General features: G+C 35.6%; 1 protein-coding gene and 1 pseudogene across 19 annotated transcripts in view; one reads left to right on the top strand and one right to left on the bottom strand.

Moving 5' to 3' along the window:
- NECTIN3 (nectin cell adhesion molecule 3) overlaps window positions 1-23,843 on the bottom strand; it is a 134,988-nt gene that overhangs the window by 67,584 nt on the left and 43,561 nt on the right. For all 19 annotated transcript variants that reach the window (XR_013527727.1, XR_004734303.3, XR_013527726.1 and 16 more), the window contains 4 exons: window positions 19,275-19,616; window positions 11,969-12,265; window positions 8,984-9,101; window positions 5,092-5,243 (listed from right to left, as the gene is read on the bottom strand). Coding sequence is in view for 11 of the 19 variants with exons in the window: in XM_078352281.1 (XP_078208407.1) it covers window positions 5,092-5,243; window positions 8,984-9,101; window positions 11,969-12,265; window positions 19,275-19,616 (909 nt within the window). In the remaining 8 variants the exon portion in view is untranslated. The remainder of the gene's footprint in view (window positions 1-5,091; window positions 5,244-8,983; window positions 9,102-11,968; window positions 12,266-19,274; window positions 19,617-23,843) is intronic.
- Window positions 6,958-8,229, top strand: LOC108588531 (large ribosomal subunit protein eL8-like; annotated as a pseudogene).

Genomic DNA, 23,843 nt, shown 5'->3' with positions numbered 1-23,843 from the left:
TTAATCAGTGCTAAAAATAGCTGAGCCTCATTAGTAATATCACTCCTTTAAAGAGAGGCTATTTAATACTTCATTATGTTGCATTTTAAGCGATAGAAATATGATAATGCATGCAAAATATTTTATCTGTTTTTGAATTTACAATGAGAGTCACTAGCCAGGTGTGGTGGTGCATGCCTGTAGGCCCAGCTACTAGGGAGGCTGAGGCAAGACAATGGCTTGAACCCAGGAGTCAGAGGTTGCAGTGAGCCGAGATCGAGCCACTGTACTCCAGACTGGGTGACAGTGCAAGACACCGTCTCAAAAAATGAAAATAAAAAAAAAAGAAAGAAAAAAACAAAAATCAATGAGAGTCACAATTATTATAAGGCAGTACTATTTCTAATACATCACGATTTTAAGCCCCTCCCAAAGCAGTCCTCATTTTTCAGTTAGATACTGTTTTTCATATTCTTTGCTGACTATGTGATAAATGAGTATGCAATGGATATGACAACTCTTAAGTTCTTCTCACCCAAACAAAGAACTTTAAGTTTCCTTTTCTAGTAAGTGCTGCGAAACCACAAAATGGAGTCAAGTAATGCCCTGTAAATGATATATTTTAGTCTTCTAAGGTATATTTTTAGTGTCATAAAAATTGGCTTATTTTTCGTTTAGACTTCATATAGGTTGTTTAAATATACGAAATAATGTATTTTAATGTTTAAGGATTGCTAAGTAGCAAATTCTTAAGTTTGATACTACACTTTGATCCTAAAATCCGTATGAACTGAAATTCAAGTTTTGCACAAAAATAAGGGTTTTAGGCATTGGGGGACTTATTTGACACACTAAAGTAACAGCTGTCAGTTAAGGGAAAAATATACATCAGTAGCAAACCAGAAAAACAAAATTTCCAGTAGTCAGTAAGTACTAGACAAGGAACTACTATACTCCTTGAGAGCATTATTATTCTATAATTAAGTACAATTTAATAACTAAAATAAAATATTGCTATCCTGAATCAGAAACCTCTTACCAATATCTTACATTTATCAATGTGGGAAAATGTGTAACAAAAGTAAGAACAATTTCCCTTAGAGTTGCTTACTCTGTTCTGAACAGAACTTTTCATCTCTAGTCCTAAGATGCATTTATTTTACACATATTAAAAATTATTTCTCCAATTTTAAAATACCTATTTTAATACTGAGGTAAAAATTTTTTCCTAGAAAAAAAATGAGTACATGTAACAATGAAAAAGATCAACTGGTCATTTACTGTGTGAATTATGGCTTCTTATTTTCATAAAAAACTACTAGGTTTTACTAAATAGTCATTCTGGAAAGGCAGCATTATACCTAAGATACTTGACATACTCCAACCAGTTATTAGATGACTTAACTAATCTCAGCATGGTATACTATATTACAGACTCTGGATAGAAAAGTCAAGTCTAATTACTGATTAGTTAAACAAAAAATTCTCAGATGGGTGCCCTGGCTCACTCCTAAATCCTAGCACTCGAGGAGGCCAAGGCAGGTGGATTGACCGAGATTAGGAGTTAGAGGCCAGCCTGGGCCACACAGTGAAACGCCGTCTCTACTAAATTACAAAAAATTAGATGGGTGCGGCGGCATGTGCCTGTAGTCCCAGCTACTTGAGAGGCTGAGGCAGAATTGCTTGAACCCAGGAGGTAGAGATTGCAGTGAGCTGAGATCATGCCTGTGCACTCCAGCCTGGGCAACAGAGCGAGGCTCTATCTCCGTTAAAAAAAAGAATTGTCTCTAATAACGCTACTTCTTTGAAAGTGCTTAAACTGTGATTTTGTCCATATTTACTCAAAATTTGATTTCCCTTTTTAAGGAGTTATAGTTACATAAAAGCAGATTCTGGATTTGTAAGTTGATTCCCAATTGTTTTAGTCTCAAATTTATTCATTCATGTAACAAAACTGTATTGAATGCCTATCACATGCTAAACAGCATTGTAGATAATGGGAACATAGCAGTAATTAAAGCAGACTTTATGTTTAGACTTACGTTCTAGTAAGTGTAAAAACAGACAAGCATATAAAAACAATAAAATATGTAAATATTTTACATATTTATATGGCAATACATGCGGTTACATGGCAATACGTACTGAAGAGAAAAAGAAGGGGGACCAGGAGTAGTCAAGGGGTGGGAAGGGAGGTTATTTTATTTCAATATAGTCGTGAAGGAAGACCTCACTGAAAAATGTGAGGGCAAAGGCCTTAAGAAGTGAGGGAAAGAGCTATGAGAATACCTGGTGAAAGCATTCCAGGCAGTGAAAACAGCAAATGCAAAAGACTCTGAGGTAGGAATGTGCCTATTATGTTTGAGGCACCAGTAGTGCCTTAGCCAATAAGCAAAACATAGTAAGAAATGAGATTAGAGAGATCATCTGGGAGGAGGGTATGTATAGAGCCTTGTGAGTCACTATAAGGATATGGTTTTCATTGTGGGTAAAATGGGAAGCCCATGGAAGGTTTGGCGGAGAAGAGACATGATCTGACCCGCCCTTTTAAATAACCATCCTAGCTGCTCATTTGCTGACAAAGGGAAGGGGGACAGAGGCAAAGCAGGGAGATTAAATGGTTACTGTAATAGTGAAGTAAGAGTGGCTATGGCTTAGACTAGTGTCGTAGTAGAAGAGTTGAACTGGTAAGATTCTGTATTTAACATAATGGAAGAGCTAGCACTGATTTGTTAATGAATTCAACAGGGTTTGAGAGAAAAAGTAAAATCAAGAATAACTGTCAAGGGTGGTACGCTGTACAAATGTAAGGAAAGAAGGACCAGTAACTTAAAGAAGGAAGACGGGTACAGAAATATGTGTGGTATCAAGGAACAGTAGAAAGGTGAGAACCTCAGATTTGAATATATTAAGTTGCAAATACCTATCAGACTACCACAGAGAGTTAATGATCATTAACAGGTAACTGGATGCACAAGTTAGGAGTACTGAACACTGAACTCAGAATGCTAACAGAGTATAAAGTTAGGATATCATCAATGAAATCAGTACATATAAGAGTCCAAAATAAGCCTTGATATTTATTAATTAGTTTTTATTTTTATTTTTTTGAGACAGAGTTTCACTCTGTCATCTATGGCACAATCTGAACTCACTGTAACCTCTGCCTCCCAGGTTCAAGTGATTCTCCTGCCTCAGACTCCAGAGTAGCTGGGATCAGAGGCACACAGCACCACGCTGGCTAAGTTTTATAATTTTTGTAGAGACAAGGTTTCACCATGGTGGCCAGGCTGATCACAAACCCCTGACATCAGGTGATCCGCCCACCTCTGCGCCCCAAGCAAGGTGTTGGGATTACAGGTGTGAACCACCACGCCCAGCCAAGCCCTGATATTTAAATGATTACATAGACATATTGAGTCTAATGTTTACAAGTAATATCCACACCAAACTGTACAACAGAAACACAAAATAAACAGTCCTTAAGTGTATTTTAAATGTGCATTTCCCTGGTTTACTCTCTAACTAAAGAAAGAGAGACTAATGTACTAATATGTAACCTCATTCAGATTTCCAGCCAGGCACAGTGCCTCATGCTTCTAACCTCAGCACTTTAGGAGGCTGAGGTGGGCAAGATCACTTGAGCTCAGGAGGTTCAAGACCAGCCTGGACAATATAGTGATACCCTGTCTCTACAAAAAAAAATACAAAAATTAGCTAAGGGTGATGGTGCACACTTGTAGTCTCAGCTACTGGAGGCTGAGGTGGGAGGATTGATTGAGCCTGGGAGGCAGAGCTTGCAGTGAGCCAAGATCACATCACTCATTCCAGCCTGGATGACAGAGTGAAACCATGTCTCAAACGAAAAAAAAATACAAACAGATTTCCATGAAAGCACTGATACTGGCAGAAAGGGATAGGGCAGCTCTAAGCTTTTTGCTAGAGTCATGGAAAAAAGAAAAAGTTTACATTTCTATCATGTGCCAGGCACAATGCTCATTGCTGAGTATGCAGTGGTGAATAAAGCAAGCACAAATTGCTAAATTGTGAAGGTAAATAGTAAGCAAAGAAATGAGCATACAACTAAACATTTGTGGTGCCTGCTCTAAGAAAATAATATGTGGTACTGTTCTTAGATTGATCACACAAGGACTAAGAATATAACACTTAAGCAAACACAAAATTTCTCCAAAACCTCTAATTTATCTAGTTCTAGATTTGAACAAAGCTAAAACTCTTAACTGTTTATTCCAATAATTACCATACAAACCTGCATTTCTTAGGTTCTCTTCCTTTTCCCTCTTAATTTTCCATTTGTTTGACAGGAAGATTGCTATATTCTTGCAATCAGTAAGGAGTAAGAACTCAAAATATTTTATTGAATTTTTTTAAAATAAGCATTCTACTGATAATTTATTACCTGAAGCCACAACCAGGAAAAAATGTACTTTTAGTTCTCTCTATATTTTATGAATGATCGAATTTATACTCAGCCAAATTAATAAAAATATTCACAATGAAACAAACAGAATGTGAAAAATCTAAGCTGTTAGTGGTTTAAGGACAATAAAAAGCATCATAAATTTTATTTCATTAACACATTTTCAGTAGCATAACTATTTCATCACGTCTCAGTAACACAATATGGTATAGTCCCATATTAAGTGGCAAACAATGTTATTTAACAAGCCAAGTCATCAAATTTAATAGTCCATTTTATTTACCAGACAACTGTGTACAAAGTGGCCATCAAAGGAAAAGAAAACAAAAATCATTATTTGTTCTTAGTATAAAATTAAAGAATCTAGAAAGTCATACTATTTATTAAATAGTCAATACTGCTGAACTAAAAAATTAACTGTATGTACAGGCTTCAAAATGTATATAAACTTGTTGCATAGACATTTTGACATTTCAATATAGGATGCCACATTACATACCTATTTCAGGATTAGGGTTATTTTATCACATTCCTTTTAGATTATTTGGAAAAACTTCACACTGAGGAATCTATATCTTTGCATGTAAAAATTATTGCTTAGGATCATACTGTTATGATGATTATTCAGAAATATTTTAAATAACATATTTTGCAAGCAGATAGTAACTTACCTGAAATGTAGATGACTTTTTGGTCACTTCTTTGACCAAGGGAATTGGTCACTTTACAGATATAAACACCAGAATAATTGAAAGTCAATGGATGAACAAAATGAAGAGTATTGTCTGAAGCTAATAAACCGTCAGGCCATTGTCCATCCAACCTAGATTTTAAAATGCGTAAAATTATTTTAAATATCTTCAGACTACATTTACTGACAGCTAGTTAAAATGAGACATTAAATTTGAGATGTTAGTCAAAATAAAAAGGTATCTTTTATACAAAATTCACTAAGTATACAAAAAGTAACAAATTTTCATTTTAATAAAGATGAATAAATGCCATTAACACCCATTCTTCCAAAATAGCAGTCCATGTAAGAGTTGCTATACCAACATAATAAAATGGGAGAAAAGCAGAAAAAAAATATAAAAAAAATTTATTCAGAAACTGGAAGTTGGAAAAATATATTATTTGAAGATAATATACATACATACAATATCAGAGAAATTAAAATTCTCACTGAATCAGTGAGAATTTTATGACATATCTACAATATGTCATATTTATTTATGACATATCTACAATAATCTTAATGAAGTCATCTCACTTAAATATGTAATCATGTTTTAACACCCTCTATAACATATTTATAGAGCATCATTTAATGCTAATACCAATAGACACTGTTCCATCCAAACATAGTTTCTAAAGCAGCAAAATGGGTTTTCTTATAAAATTATTGCATTTGTAAGGTGGGCATCTGTGACAATAAAAAGCGAGACACTGCCGGGTGCAGTGGCTCACGCCTATGATCCCAGCACTTTGGGAGGCCGAGACAGGTGGATCACAAGGTCAAGAGATCAAGACCATCTCGGTCAACATGGTGAAACCCCATCTCTACTAAAAATACAAAAAAATTAGCTGGGCATGGTGGCGCGTGCCTGTAATCCCAGCTACTCAGGAGGCTGAGGCAGGAGAATTGCCTGAACCCAGGAGGCAGAGGTTGCGGTGAGCCGAGATCGCGCCATTGCACTCCAGCCTGGGTAACAAGAGCGAAACTCCGTCTCTAAAAAAAAAAAAAAAGACAACCAATTGACCAGATATAGTGCTTCCTAATTCCCTAAAATCTCACCAGAAAGAGTTCAGAAATTAAAAAGTTATTAAAAACCCTGGAGGAGAAAAGAAAACAGGAGGCAGAATTCAACAGACAAGATGTTTCAACAAACTTTCAGAAGATAGAAAATAGATTTAAAAACAATATATGCCTTCTGAATTCAACAGACAAGATGATTCAACAAACTTTCAGAAGATAGAAAATAGATTTAAAAACAATATATGCCTTAGAGGTCCATGTTTCTCAACCCAGGGATGGTTCTAAATAGACTACAATTCATAGGACTGCCCACTACAAAAAAGAAGTATCAGCCTAAAATATCAACAGTGCCAAGATTGAAAAGTTTTACTTTAAGATGAAGAGTTGCTTACAAAAGGCACACGATGAGAAAGCAGCCAATTTGGTCAAATAATCCAAAAAAAAATTTGGAGTTTGATTCACTATACCTCAGAAGACTAGGAGGCCAAGAGCTAGTTAAAAGATACACAACAAAACAATAGATTCCTCCCGACTCTGTACAAATACCAGACATTTATCTCTCAGGCAAATAAAATGCAGGTTAATTCTAGAAATAAACTGGCCGTGAAGTAAAGGCTTATACTCTTCTATTAGTGATATCTGGAGTCTCCCCAGGAAAATAATCACATCTCCATATTATCACTCTAAATGGAATCTTAATGAGCAATCCCGACTACAGAAAGAGCATCCACTAAGCATTTTATTTTAATGCTTCACAGTGAAAGACCAGACAACCAACAAGATGAAGAAATATGTACACAATGAAAGACCAAACCAAAAAACCAAAGAACCTGGAAGGAAAAGAGACAATATGCAGGAAGCAAAAAAAAAACTCTCTGGGGAAGAAGTAACTGGAGTATCCCCAGGAGTAACAAGAAAGATACTACATTCATCAAACAGGTGCTATAAAAAAACATTTTTATTGTTGGCCTATTTTCAGTTTATAAGAGCATCTTCTCATTCTCTAAAGAATATTTTCTTAAGAAGATGCTCTTATAAACTGAAAATAGGCAAAAAAAAATTTTTGTATCAAGTCAATGGAAATTTTTTTTTAAATCAAGAAAATCTTCTAGGAAGAACAGTAAGATCACCTGAAAATACACACACACAAAAAGAATATTTATTATACAATAAATAGGAGTTCTAAAAAGAGTGAACAGGAATGAAAACAACAACAACAAAAAGGAGCTCTCTTCCTGCCGCCCAAGACGCCGAAAGGAAAGAGGGCCAAGGGGAAGAAGGTGGCTCCAAACCCACCCCGCCCCCCGTCGTGAAGAAGAAGGCCAAGAAAGTGGTGAATCCCCTGTTTGAGAAAAGGCCTAAGAATTTTGGCATTGCACAGGACATCCAGCTCAAAAGAGACCTCACCCGCTTTGTGAAATGGCCCTGCTATATCAGGTTGCAGCGGCAGAGAGCCATCCTCTATAAGCGGCTGAAAGTGCCTCCTGCAATTAACCAGTTCACCCAGGCCCTGGACTGCCAAACAGCTACTCAGCTGCTTAAGCTGGCCCACAAGTACAGACTGGAGATGAAGCAAGAGAAGAAGCAGAGGCTGCTGGTCCGGGCCGAGAAGAAAGCAGCTGGTAAAGGGGACATCCCCACTAAGAGACCACTTATCCTTCGAGCAGGAGTTAACGTCGTCACCACCTTGGTGAAGAACAAGAAAGCTCAGCTGGTGGTTATTGCACATGACGTGGATCCCATTGAGCCGGTTGTCTTCCTGCCTGCCTTGTGTCGTAAAATGGGAGTCCCTCACCCCATTATCAAGGGGAAGGCAAGACTGGGATGTCTAGTTCACAGGAAGACCTGCACCACTGTCGCCTTCACACAGTTTAACTCGGAAGACAAAGGTGCTTTAGCTAAGCTGGTGGAAGCTATACGCACCAAATATAGTGACAGATATGATAAGATCCGCCGTCACTGGGGAGGCAATGTCTTGGGTCCCAAGTCTGTGGCTTGCATCGCCAAGCTCGAAAAGGGAAAGGCTAAAGAACTTGCCAAGAAACTGGGTTAAATGTACACTGTTGAGTTTTCTGTACATAAAAATAATTAAAACAATACAAGTTTTCCTTCAAAAAAAAAAAGAAATGACCAAAAAATTAAAAAATTATTCAAGTTGATACACATCTGAAGATCAAAATGGGCCCTAAATACTGATAAAATATGAATAAAAACCTTAGTATAACAGTTTGAAATTTCATAGAAAATTATGCACATAGTAATTATACAAGTAAAGAGGCAAATATTAGCCATATGGAAAACAAATGGCCATAGACAAGAGAAAACAGAAGTCTGGTATATTATTTAGCTCTTAGTAACATCTACCTGTCCTAGAGAGGCAGACTCTAGGACAGGTAGATGTTACTAAGAGCTAAATGATTACTGAGTTTAATTAAAAGTAGCTAAATGTTCATGTGGACTATGAAAGGTAGAGATGTTTGTATAGGGATGTGTTTGTGAATAAAGGAGTAGACATAAAATTATAATTATTTATCTAAGAAGTCAACAGTCAATGTTAAAAAGTATTAAGAAGTAGCAGCTTAAGGCCTGTGACTGTAACTAACCATAAGAAACTGCTAAAATTGCTGAAGTAGCCTCTGAAAAACAGAACTGAGGGAGTAGGAAGGTGGGACAGGTAGGGCAAGAGAGGACAAAGTAAAATGTTCTGCTATTACTATAATCATGTATTATACAGATAAAAACAATTTTGAACGTGGATTAAGAATGTTTCACTTTTAGATAATTGACTTTTAAAGTATATGACATACCTGCTCCACACAGATTTGAATGGTGGTGGATTTGCATCAGCATTACATTTGAGATTAACACCTTTTCTTCCTACAAACCAATTTCCATCATAACCTGTTACCGAAACTTCAGGAGCATCTATAAAATAAACGCATGACAGGACAGATTATCTTTTGTTAATGATAAATGCAATATACATGGTAAAACATCTATTAACACAATAGACTAAGCCTTGAAACAGGAATCATTTTTCCTTACTCTCAACATATATAATCTATATGGAAGACACTACTCCAGAAGTATTGGCTGGCTGAAAGAATGAAATGAATGGAGAATGAGTACCCCCAAATGGGTAATTATAGTACATACAGTTTGAGTAATTAGACATGCTAAATGTTAAGGAATATTCATAAACCTATAATCACCAAAAGCAAAATAAAAGAATCCCATTATGTGAGATATAGAGATACAGGATAAAGCAAATATGTTACAGTATTTAATTAAATAAGACATGGCATTTAAGTACCATGTAGTACCAACTCACCATATAAAACAGTTTTTAAAGAGATATTTAATCTAAAAGGAAATATCCTCTAAGAGATAACAGGTCAATTACAGAGATTAGATTCCCTACGTTACAATTAGTATTTTGGGGTCATGTAAAAACACAGACTTTCTATGACTACATACTTACAACAAAAGTAAATTATCTAGGGCCTCAAATGTACTAAAACAAACTTTTATGCATTCCATGTACCCAAAGGTCATAACTAGTTGAATGAGCAATTATCCATATCTATCAGCAATGTAAATATGTATCTCCAAACTACTAAGTCCAATACCTATCATTCATTCAACCATCATTCTGTTTAGCTCCTTATAAATGCCAGGCATGGCACTTAGAAATAATATACTCTTTTAGGTGTTTGGTATACATAAAGACTTAGATACATAAAGTTTACATTCTAATAGTAATAGGGAAGATGACATTTAAAAATATTGAACTAAAACTCTATGAGGGCCAAGAAGAAAAAGAATAGGATGCTATGAGAGAAGATAAGAAGAAAGGCCTAATTTAGATTGGGGATGGGGTGGAGGAGGTGATAAAAGGCTTCCCTAGGGAGGTGTTAGTTACTTACGTATGATGCAGAGAATATCTTTCTGTGAACTACATAGAAACCTAACTTAGCAGCAGATGATCTGATAAAAAGCTAGAGAGAGACCAGGTAAGTTTTTACCTTTGCCAGGGAAGACTGTCCTACTGGAAAGCAAAGTTTACAAAAGGCATTAAAGTATCCCAAAAGGATATTTCTAAATTTTGAGGTATAAGTTTGTGATATAAGACAATATTTAAGTTTGTTTACATGTTCTATAGGTCTCTAATTTACAGAAGGAAAAAAGTCATGACTATTCAAAAACATTTTAAGGGCAAGCCAATAAATCAAAATCATGTTATAAACACTCACATTAGAAGAAATACTTCATATATCTAAGAATTCATTCAAGAAACAAAAAAATACAAATTGATGAATATATCAGTCATTATTAGACACTGAAAGGAAAACATATATGCATACGCAAAATAACTTACAATTGGGATCTGAATTTTATGAGAAAGAGAAAAAAGTTAAGACTCTGTAAAAGCAAGGTAGGAGAAGGAAAAAAAAATTTTTAATGGGATTCTCCAGAGAATTGATAAAAGATGGTATTAGCATTTAAGAATGCAATGGGAATAACATTTTGTAAACTATGGCTTTTCAAGTTAACCCTATAAATGTTGAAAAAGATCTTGGGAATTAGCTTTAAAAACCATTACACCAAAGTAATGAATTTGTGTAATTTAAAATTCCATGCATGTCATATCAAAAAGCAAGTAAGTAGCAACAACAAAAAAGAGAACAACTCCTTTAATAACACCTAGATTATAATCTGCACATGGATAGAAGTAAAAGCAGAACCTAAATACTTTTCCCAATGTTATCTCTGATCTACCTAATTTTCATTATCCTTGCTATAAACTATCTGCAGCCATCACCTTTTCTCCTACTCCAAATGTTTAAATGGTATACAAATCACAAAGATTGTATTAAAAACTAAGAAACTTTATTTAAAGGGAAAAGCAGATAGAAAAGAATATATAAACACATAGAGAGGAAAGTATCCCTTAACAAAAGTATACAAGTAACAAGGTGGCTCAGCTTTGAACCTGTATCTACAATGGTTATTATCCAATTATGTCTTTAAAATACTATTTTTTACCTAAAAAAATGCTTATAACATGATCAATGAGACAAGATTAGAAAAAATACTGAAAAATACAGATTTTCAAACTAATTAATATGTATCCAAAGAAGTCAAAGAAAACAAGGCTGGGCACAGTGGCTCATGCCTGTAATCCCAGCACTTTGGGAGGCCGAGGCCAGCGGATAACAAGGTCAGGAGTTCGAGACCAGCCTGGCCAATATGGTGAAACCCAATCTCTACTAAAAATACAAAAATTAGCTAGACGTGTTGGCACAAGCCTGAAGTCCCAGATACTTGGGAGGCAAGAGAATCACTTGAACCTGGGAGGCGGAGGCTGCAGTGAGCCAGAATTGCACCACTGCACTCCAGCCTGGTGATAGAGTAAGGCTCCATCTCAAAAAAGAAAATAAGATGGGAAGCATCGGTGAAACTAAGTAACAGCTAAGTTAGTAAGAATGTAGAAGTTGTTTGTCCTTAAGCATTGTACATTTTGAGGTACATGTTGCCAGAACTCCCTAAGTCCAGCCAACTTTAAAGATCATAAAAGAAACAGTTATACAATTTTAAGTTGGAGAGCAACTTTCAAGTCATCTGTTCATCTTTTAAAAAGTGATTAAAAATGCTTTGATTAAATACAATTTCCACAAAAACATAAAATTAAAAGAAAAACAACAAGGAAAAGCTATTAAATATTCAAAGTAAAAATAGTTTGATAAATATGCTGACAAATATTAAAAAAGCAAATGTTACTATTTACTTACACTGTATGTCTAATATGAAAGAGTATCGGATGTCCTTTTCCAAGGCTGGATGTTTTACAACACAAGTAATTCGTCTTCCTCTAGCAAATCTGGTTGGAAATAGCTTGTACTGGCTGACAATTGTTGCTGTTTCATTTGGAAACGAAGTTGTAGTGGATTCCATTTCACCAAGATCACCTTCCCAGTCAATATGTGCAACGGGTTTTCCAGTGGCTGCGATACAAATGGCTGCTACTGTTTCATTTCCTCCATCAATTAAAGAATCTGGCCCTTTTATCAGGCTCACAGTAGGTTCAACTGTTTAAATATTTTTTAAAAAATTAGTTACATTCAAACAAGAACATCTTTATCTTTCCAAGTCACATCTAGACATATTTCACAAGCTTAAGGACAACTGCATATAAAATCTACACACTTTTTTGGTAATGCCATCATCAATTACATTCGTGGAAAAAATGCATATAAAATCCACACACACTTTTTAGGTAATGCCATCATCAATTACAGTCTAGGACAAATGAGACCAAGAATTCATACTACCACTAAAAAGATGGCTTTACCTGATAAAAATATACATTCCTTTAGGGACAGATGAATTCCCTCCAACTTTATACAAAAAATTTCTGTGAACTAGATCACAATTCCCTTTATGAGATTAAAGATACTACTTCTCTGGAAGATAAGGATATACATATATATCTCTTCATTTTACAGCAAAAAAAATTTTAAAGCAAATACTTTTAAAAATAAGTTATGATTATGACTGTTAAAATGTTAAGAAAAAATAAGTTCCTTTGAGCCTACCCATTGAAGGTGAAATGTTTTTCTTGGTCCAGTAAGTGACTCACCAGTTTCATTTAAAACACTGCCTTTTAAACTTTCAACCTTTAACTCCTCATGTATCTACAACAACCAATTAGGGTTGCTAATGTGTTCTACTACTTTTATTTACAACATATACTTTAAGCTCATGCTAACATGTAACATCACTAACAGTTAAGTTTATTGGAATGTACATACCACCCATCCTTCTTCCAATATAAGAAAGTTCCGCAGGGTAAAGCAACAATTTTAGAACCTCTCCATCTACTCTGGCCCCCAGTATCTCTTAGTTATCTTTTCACGTTTTCCAGCGATCGTTATGTGGTTCTTTGTGTGTAAATTCCTCAGTAGTGGCTTCATAAATTTTGTGTCCAGTCTTTAGTTTACTGTGTGCATTGAGTTTTTATTTCAATGATTTTTTTTTCATTTCCAGGATTTGGAATTAGTTCTTTCAATACCATCAAGAACAGATGGTATTGTAAGAACCAATTTTTGTTTCACATTTTACTTTGAAATCTATTTTTATTTCACATTTTCCTCTCATGGATATGATTATTTTCCTTATGTACGTCCTTTTACAAGATGTAGTGTAAAATAACAAATGAAAAAGTACATGCAGCATATGCAATGAACAATTTTATAGCAAACATCCATGAAACCATCACACATCTTAAACAAAATTACTGGAACCTCACAAGTTCCTCACATTCCTCTGCTATATCTTAAAACCTTGCCTCCCTCAATGTGAAACCATTATATTGACTTTGGAGATCAACTGTTTATTTTTCACTATAGTTCTACAACCAAGAAATGCAAACCTAAACAACACAGTTTAGTCTGTTTCTGAACTTTTCAAGAATGGAACTGGACTATATGTATTTTTGTAGTTTTTCTTTGACTCAACGTTGTGTTCTGGAGATTCATTCATACTCAAAACATTTAGGTTAAATTTCTTGTTTTTGGAATTCATTTTATTTTACTTTATTTTTAGATCATTTGGATTTACATACAATTGTATAGATTAGTTTTAACTGCTTTACAGTTTATTGGAGGACAATAAAGTTCCACCTTCATCTGAACAATTTTACAAGAAACATTTCCATTCATGTATGTTAGCATATTTGTGTACAAGTTTATCCCTAGTAGTAGAATTGCTAGTACTTATTTTCAACTTTATCAGATAATTTCAAAAACCTTTCCAAAGTACAACGTACTCCCAATCTTAGAGCTCCTGCTGGTCCATACACTCACCAGTTGTTATTGTCACCCAGCTGATACTGTCACAGACCTTTCAGTGTTTGCAATCTGATAGGTATGTAATGGTATACCACTGAGATTTTATTTTGAATATCTCAGATTATGAATAAGGTTGAAAATCTTTTCATATGGTTATGAGCCATTTGGAATCTTTTCTTCTGCAAAATGCCTATTATAGCCAGCTGTCTATTTTTTTCTTACTGGTGAGTAAAAGTTCTACATAGATTTGGGAAAACAATCATTTGCAATTATACATTCCCTTAATTTGGTTCTACTACTATCACTCTATTGAAACTTTAATGTCATCAAAGACCCCTCATCTAAAACTCAACACTTTAATGTCTCTTCCCAATCAATTGAAAAGAATTAAATACTAATGTGTTAAAGTATTTGTTTTAAGTCATGAATTAACTCCTGGGCTGGCTATGAATTTAGAATTATACTAGCTACATGCTGTCCTTAAAAGAAACTACATAATAGTCAAATATTTTCTGTAGGGCTTACTTCTTACTGTAACTCTAGAGCAACATTTTCTTAAAAACTTTCGTATCTTTTCTTGATATATTACTCTGAGTTATTCTCATAACTCTCTCTGACTTTTTCCTATTTCTTCTAACCTCTTTCTTAATAAATAATCAGTCCTAGGCCTGCAACAACTTTTGCATCTCACTTCAAAACTTCAATCTGATAAACACTACTACCCAGATGATTCTGAACGTTCTTTGATATAAGGCTTGACACCTCAGATTCCTACACCTGGTTATCTCCACCTCAAAATCAATAAACCAAACACCAAAATCGTTTTATCCTCCCAATCACCAACACCCGCTTTTCATTCAGATATGCCCATTTAATTAGCATTAACAAAATTTAATCACAAACTTTCAAAACCTGTTACTGTTCAAGCTTTCCTTATTTCTTATATCCAGTCAGTTACAAAATTCTGCTAATTATTCCTCTGTAATAGTTCCTGTCTTCATTCATGTGGCAGAAATTACAAAATTAACTGCAACTCTTCACAGCCTCATGGCTGAGACATTATGATTTAAGGACTTCTTCATTTCAGTCGATCACAAACAGCAGACCCATCTTCCTAATCACAGCTGTCATCACATTACTCTAAATCAGGTGAGCTGTTAGTTAGGCATTCATCTATATGATACGATCAAAGCAGTGTTTCTCAAACTTCACTGTGTCTACAATCACTCAGGAATCTTGCTAAAATGAAGACCACCATTCAATAAGCCTAAGAGGGGTCTGAAACTCCATTTCTTTTCTTTTCTTTCTTTTTTTTTTTGTTGAGAGGGAGTCTCACTGTCACCCAGGCTGTAATGCCATGGTGTGATCTTGGCTGACTGTAACCTCTGCCTCCTGGGTTCAAGCAATTCACCTGCCTCAGCCTCAGGAGCAGCTGGGACTACAGGAGTGCTCCCACCATGCCCAGCTAATTTTTGTATTTTTAGTAGAGACTAGGTTTCACCATATGGCCAGGCTGGTCTCGAACTCCTGACCTAGTCATCCACCCACCTTGGCCTCCCAAAGTGCTGTGATTACAGGCATGAGCCACAGTGCCTGGCCTGAAAATATTTCTAACAAGCTCCCAAGTGATGCCAATGCTTCTGGTCCATGAACTATGTTTTAAAAAGCAAGGGTCTGAGAATAGAAGACAGGTGAGAAGCAGCACAACCATTGTATACAAAATATGAATTTCTAATAATATAAAACTCAAATTCCATATCCAAGCATTTAAGTTACTTTAACATGGTCCTACTCTATAATTCTGAACTTTAATTCTTGTACTTTATAAATCCTTTGGACAAAGGAATCACCTCAACAAAGGGTGATTCCCCACTAACTCCTGCTCCCCTTTTGAGGACACTTGGCAGTGTCTGGAGACATTCTGAGTTTAACAGCTGAGGAATGCTATTGGCATTTACTGGCATAGTGTTTAGAGGCCACAGATGCTGTCTATGACAAATAGTACAGCTCACTACAACAAAGAATCCTGACCCAAAATGTCAACAATACTGGGGTTAAGAAAACTTTGCCTTAATGTTTAGTGGTTCCTTAGCACACCCTCACGGTGGGTGGTGAGGGTTGGTTCCACGGTCCCCGAGTATACTCAAATTCATGCATCATCAAGTTCTGCAGTTGGCCCTGTGGAATCTGTGTACAGGAAAAGTTGGCCCTTCATATATGCAGGTTTCACATCCCACAAACACTCTATTTTCTATTTGCAGTTAGTTTAAAAAAATCTATGTATAAGTGGACCTACACAGCTCCAACCCATGTTGTTCAAGTGTGAAGTGCATATTGTTTTCTGCTTCCCTGCCTTGGTTCACATACTATCAAATTCTAGAATACCATTTTCCTACCCAAAACCTACTCACCACTGAGGACTGACTCAACTCTTTCTCCTACAAAATATTTCTTGACTACCAAGTTCACTAATCCATTCCTATATCCTACTCAAATAACACTGTATTACTGCTATACATTGGAAACTCTTACTGGCTTTAGGGACATAAAATTAAATTTTAAAATGCACAGTCACTGTCCACCACGTTTACAGTGGAGAAAACATAATAGTGTAGTAACTGCTACAATAAAGATAGTTCAACATAACAAATGACAGCCAAAAAAGCATCAGATTAGGGAAAAGGGGTCAAGAATGACTACTAAAAGGATGTGACTTGATGAGTAACAGTTAATATAGAATATAGGAAGAAAGAGAGGACAGAAAAAAAGGCAATCCAGGCAAAAAGAGAAACACCAATGAAAACGTAGGTTAAAAAAACTGCAAACAGTTTATTATGATGGTAAGACTTGGGTTTTTGAAAAAAGAGCAGCAAGAAGTAGAATAGATAAGCGAGAGATGTATGCATTGGCAAAATAATGACTAATCTTGTAACAAACAGCCTAGCTGTTAAGCCAGTAAGTATTGTATTAATTAAGAGGGAACTACTAAAATTTAAAGCAAAATAAGAAGTGATTTTATCCCCATGAGCTAGCTCCTTCACAGGCAAAGCACTTGTCTTCTTTTTTTTTTTTTTTTGGAAACAGAGTCTCATTCTGTTGCCCAGGCTGGAGTGCAGTGATGTGATGATCTTGGCTCACTGAAAACTTCCGACTCCCGAGTTCAGGTGATTCTCAAGTCTCAGCCACCCAAGTAGCTGGGATTACAGACATGCACTACTATGCCTGCCTAATTTTTGTATTTTTAGGAGACACGGGATTTTGCCATGTTAACCAGGCTGGTCATGTACCCCTCAAGTGACCCAGATGCCGCTGCTTCCCAAAGTGTTGGAATTACAGGAGTGAGCCATGCCATACAGTACTTTTGTTACCCTTTTTTTTTTTTTTGAGACGGAGTTTCGCTCTTGTTACCCAGGTTGGCGTGCAATGGCGCAATCTTGGCTCACAGCAACCTCCACCTCCTGGGTTCAGGCAATTCTCCTGCCTCAGTCTGCCAAGTGGGTGGGATTACAGGCATGCACCACCATGCCCAGCTAATTTTTTGTATTTTTAGTAGAGACAGGCTTTCACCATGTTGAGCAGGATAGTCTCGATCTCTTGACCTTGTGATCTACCCGCCTCGGCCTCCCAAACCTTTTTCTTTTTTCTTTTTTAAGAGACGGAGCCTTGCTCTATTGCCGAGGCCTGAGTGGAGTCTCGGCTCACTGCAACCTCCACCTTCTGAGTTTAAGCAATTCTCCCGTCTCATCCTCCCGAGCAGCTGGGATTACAGGTGCTCACCACCATACCCAGCTAATTTTTTGTATTTTCAGTAGAGACAGGGTTTCACCATGTTAGCCAGGATGGTCTCGATCTCCTGACTTTGTGATTCACCCACTTTGGCCTCCCAGAGTACTAGGATTACAGGTGTGAGCCACCGTGCCTGACCTGTGTTATGACTGATGTCCTGCAGGTGAGTTTTTGGATATTCATGCCTTGCCTTCTAATCAGAAAATTTCTCAAAAATATCAATCTCTTAAATGTAAGTTATATTTCCCCATAGCTCTTAGGCCAGTGTCTTAAACATATTAAGCCTCAAATATCTAATTTTATTTTTATTTTAAAATAATCTCTCTCAACATGAAAAAATATATAATACATTTAGACAAAATTGGTGTCCTCTATTTCAGAGACTAATATTACGTCCTTAAACATTAGGGGCTATTAATTTGTTTGGTTCTCTGGGAAGCAGACACTGTGATGTGAGAAGTATAAGAGGCTTATTAAAGAATGATAATTGGGAGAAAAGGGAGAAGGAACATTGAGTAAGGGGAGCTATCAGCACCTTGACAAAGTCTCCATCAGGCCAATGAGCAGATTCCATTAAAGGAGTCCCACTTTGGGTAAAAATCTTCACACCACTATCTTATTCAATCACTGGCCCCAAGAAGACCTTACCCTTGGCTACCACGGCCTCACTTAGTCACTGGCCTGAGGTCACTCACAAAAAGAATAGCCCTGACTCAGAAACTGAAGTAATCTTAAAGGAGCCAACAGCTGGAAGCTGTCAGCTACCCAGATTACTAGTAGCTGTCTAAATAGAGCCTAAGCAGTAGGTTATCATGTCAGCAGCCACCAGTTGCTATTACTTCTCAATCTTCATTTCTATCATTTAAAAAGAACTTATCAGCATTTCCAAACTGGTTTACATTTCACTGCAAGTAGCTTAAGGTTCACAAGCTTTTTCACCATTTTACCATCAACTTTAACAGTTATCAGATAGGAAATGGTGAAATATCACTATTAGGAGCAAAAGCACAATATTCAGATAGCTAGGCAAATTTAAAATAGCAGAAATAAAATTGGATATGAAAAATTAAAACACGAGGTGTCAATGACTTGTAGATTCAAAACTATTTTTTTTAAAATGAAAATACTTAAGATGGAAATTTAATTAGAGGCTGAAAATTTGAGGGGAAGTAAAGAAAATAAAGTGTCAAAGGAACTCAGAACTTAGTATATAATCAAAACTCAGCATGATCTTTCGTAAAGAAACCAGCTAAAACTATGTAGTATTATATAGATAAGTGGTTATATAAGAAAAGATTTTATTTAAAGAGAACCTAGGACCATAAATTTTAAGATCTTAAATCATATTTGAATTCCTTTACTTTAAACCTAAAGTTAAATAAAATTTCAACCATTTTATTGAAAATATTTTTATTATAACCGTCACCACTATCACCAAAATACATAATTCAACCATACCTACCTAACACAGTTACAGTTGTAGAGGACTGGGCATTTCCAAGCGGGAATGTAACAGCTTTGCAGATGTATTTTCCAGAATCAGAGAATCCTATGTTATGTAGAGTAATTGTTGCATCATTAAGAGAATAGTTTTTAAACAAGACTCTTCCCTGATATTCTCCTTGAACAGAGAATCCATACTGAGGATGATGAACTGCAACAGTCTGTGAACTTTTGCCATGTATCTTCTCCCATGAAATTTGTGTTATGGTTTCATTTACTTCAATTAAACACTTCAATGAAACATTCTTTCCCCATACTGCTGTGACATGTGGCTCCACGATAATTGGTCCAGCTAAGGCCCCTATGGAGGAAAAAAAAAGTACTGCAATTCTTAAAATAGAAAAAAGTTGTCAACATTCTCTTCTCTTCCTGCCCCCATCTGTAACTATCTTTAGCTACATACACACATGCACGCGCGTACACACACCCACCCACACACACATACACACGTGCACTCACACGCACTGCACACAAAACTTACAACTATCTTTAGCTACATACACACATGCACGTGCACACACACACACACATACACACATGCACTCACAAGCACTGCAAACAAAACTTACAACTGAGTAATAAAAAGAAATGAAATACAAGTTCTCTGGACTGGATATGAGATCCAAATGTGACTAGCAAATAAATTAACAATACACCAATATGTGTTGTGGTGAAAAAAGCACTAGATTAGGACTGAGTTGACTTGGAAGGAAGATCCTTCTCCAGTCAAGCCTTCACATGAGTTCCCAGCTCTGGCTGACACTTTTGACTCCAGCCTTGTGAGACCCAAGTAGAGGACTCAGTTAAGTCATGCCTGGATTCCTGGCACACAAAAACTGAGTGACAATAAATGGATACTGTCTTAAAGCTACTATGTTTTGGGGTAAATTTTTTACACAGCAATAGATAACTTATGTAGGATCTCCCAAACCAAATATAATACCAAAGTATCTTCTTTTGGAGAGTCCCTAAATCAAGTATCTCTACTGAAAAGTCACTCAAGACAGATCCTATTGCCAGAAAATACTAATGAAGAAATGGTTATATAAATGTAAAATAGTTTTTCCATTTCAGAGTTAAAAAAAAATTCACAAGCAAAAGTTAAAATGACTTCAAACTTCTTCCATAGAATACTTCCTTCCTAAAAGCAATAGAGCAAAACTTACAATGTTTTGAGGGAAATAAGGCTAATATTGATGACTACTATAGTCAAGCAAGATTCTGCTAATTGACAAGTATATTAAAATATGTATAACAATTCCTTGGAGGTCTACCACTCACATTTGCAGCCTAACAAAATAAATGAGCAAACACACAAACCAAGAAGTAAACCAAAATAAGCACTCAAAAATGGAAACTGTATAAACAATAAACAATACCTTTAAAAGTTACATCTAATTAATATTTTTAAATGAATACTGAAATGCAGAAGGGTTTCACAAGATAATAAAAAAATGCATTTAACCATGTTCAAACATGTCGAAATAATGTCAAAAACTTTATGCAATGTTATTTCCATTAATATTTTTGGAGGAAAAATCAAAAACAAAAAGTAAATTATAAGGCAAATTTTATTATCTACCAGATGACTGAGGATATTACAAAAAGGGACTCACAATGCACACTGACTGTGCTTAACAGCTATGAATTAAAAAGTTTCAGTTTTTAACCACTGCCCCAAAAAAGTATCAGGCCCCGAAAATTTGCTATCACGTTCTATAATGCTGGAGTACAGATAACTACTAAGCTTTAAAATTAATCCAAGATACATGAAATATGAAAGTATTCTAATGTATTTTAGCAACCCATTACAACCTTGGTACTTTATAAACAAATAAAAAAGCAGTCTCATGCATATTAATTAAAAAATTCATTTATTATGAAATAACAGCTCTGTATTTAAAAAAACTACACAGCCAAGTAGGACTATTCCAAGAACACAAGGACATTTTTAGACTATTCCTCACATTAAGAGCTCACACCACTTTCTTATTTGATGTTAAAAAGGCATTTAATAAAACTTAGCATTTACTATTTGATTTAAAAAGAAAATCTGAGAAAAGGACTCTTAATAAACCAGATTATTCTCAAATCAGTGGCCATTATCAACATTAAACAGAAAGAGGCATGGCTATTAAAAAAAGATCAAGATAAGATGATGCACCATCATTACTATTGTTCAACTGAGACTGGAAATTCAATCCAGTGTAATAAGAAAAAGGAAACAATAAATATTAGGAAGAAATAGAAAGAATTGTTACTTGAAAAATCCAAGAAGATGAAATAAAGGGCTATTAGAACCAATAATGTGGTTGCTTATAAACATATGCAAAATGTATATGAACTATATAATCAGCATGTTACAATGGGTGATATATTTACACATTTATTGCAGAAAAGGGTTCAATTATATTTGTAAACATTAGTATTTAAAACACTCATGAGTAAAACTGTAAAAAACAAACTTACAAATCTGACTTGAAAAAATGGAGGCTATGCCATATTCCTAAATAGGAAAACTTATTTACCTGTCAATTCTCTGTATATTAATACACAAATGAAATGCAATTATAGTGAAAACTCCAATAAAAATTTTAGAAAAACAGAGTAGAAGTAACTGCCAAAAATATTTCAAAACACTAACGGACTACTTTAGAGGAGGAAAAACATTAAAGTAAAAACAATAAAAAGTTTCATATTAGTAACATAAAATAATTCAAAGAATACAAACAGACCTATATATAATAGAATGTGGTATATAATAAAGCTAAAATTTTGAGTGTGGAAATAATAAATTAGTCAATACTGAAAGAGCCTGAGCAAAATACTTGGAAAAATACAGATCCCTCTTTGATACTAAACACCGAAAGGAAAACAAACAAAAACCCTAGATTGACTGAAGACCTAAAAGTAAAAAATGATTGCCTGTACATACGTACGCAGATAAAACTTTTCTGTATATCTTGACAAATAACACTAATTACCCTAGAAAGGCAAACCTAACATTACTGAGGACCAAAGAAAAAATTTCTAGTTTTTATTTTACCCTCAGATGGAGGTAAAACAACAACAAAAAGTAGAATAAGAGAAGTGTCACGGAGTGACTGTGTCCTCCCTAAAATTCATTCTGAAGCTGTGCCCTCAATGTGATAGTATTTGGTAGAGAGGCCTCTGCATGATACTTAAGTTTACATAAATTCATGCTGGTGTGCTCCCCTGCATGAGAGCTTGCTCCTTCTCTTTTTCTAGGTCATGTTAAGATACAGTGAGAAAGTGATTGTCTACAATTCAGGAAGAAGATCCTCATCAAGAACTGGATCTGCTGGCACATGGATCTTGGACTTCCAAGTCTCCCCAGCTGTGAGCAATAAATGTCTGCTGTAAGTCACCCAGTCTACAGCATTTTGTTCTAGTAAACTGAGATGGTTTGGATGTTTCGTCCGCTCCAAACTTCATGGTGAAATGTGACCTCCAATAATGGAGGTAGACTTGTGAGAGGTGTTTGGGTCATGGGAGTGGAGCCCTCATTAATAGGCTGGTGCTGTCCCTGTGGTAACGAGCAAGTTTTCACTCTCTGAGTTCACAGGAGAGGAGATCTGGCTATTTAAAAGAGCTCACCCTTTGCCCTTTCTTGTGCTCTCTCTTAGTATGTGATGTGTCAGCTCCCCTTCACCTTCTGCCATAATTGTAAGCTTCCTGAGGCCCTCACCAGAAACAGATGCCAGCACCATGTTTCCTGTGCAGGCTGAAGAATGGTGAGCCAAAATAAGCCCTTTCCTTTATAAATTACCCACTATCAGGCATTACTTTATAGCAACACAAATGGACTATAATACACACCCCAAATTGACTAAGACAGGTAGTACTGGCCTAATTATATCTCCTTAAAACCCAGAAAAACCACAGCCTAGTGAACCACCGTTACTAAAAGCAGTATTTGGAGATACTGTGGGGTTGAGGGGAAGTGACCCATTGGTGCAAAATTATATTTTAAACATCCTACAACATTTAGATTGGGAAAGCCTGTCTCTCAGCATGACAGCAGAGATACAAAAATCACCAAATAAAAAAGGCTGGGAGACTTAATCAGAAGGGAGTAATCCCTAATGAACAAGGTCAATATTTACAAAAAAAAAAAAAAAAAGGTATAAGTGGCTATTTTTTAAGGTGTTGGCTCTACTAATACACAAATACTAATGTAACTAACAGGATTTTTTTTTCATCTTTTAGTTTAATTTCTAGAAAGTAATGAGTGATTTTTACTTTCTAATTTTTCTATATTATGAGTTTTACTATTTGTTACAAAAGTAAGTTTTGGTGTATTTTTTGCTTGTTTCAACCCTTAAACCTTTTGGCAAAGCTTTGTACTACTCTCCTAGTATTGATAAATTTGGCCCACCCTTAGATTCCATAAGCCTCTAATTACATATCTCCTTTTTTATGTTTTAATTAGCCAGAGTTCTGTTGTTGCAAATAACAGAATCTAATACATTTCCATTCCTGGACTAAATCCAAAAGTTAAAAACCA

Source organism: Callithrix jacchus, chromosome 15 (assembly GCF_049354715.1).
Source record: "Callithrix jacchus isolate 240 chromosome 15, calJac240_pri, whole genome shotgun sequence".
Lineage (NCBI taxonomy): Eukaryota > Metazoa > Chordata > Mammalia > Primates > Cebidae > Callithrix > Callithrix jacchus.
Note: the sequence above shows the minus strand (reverse complement) of the source record. Positions and strands in the feature narration are given on the sequence as shown.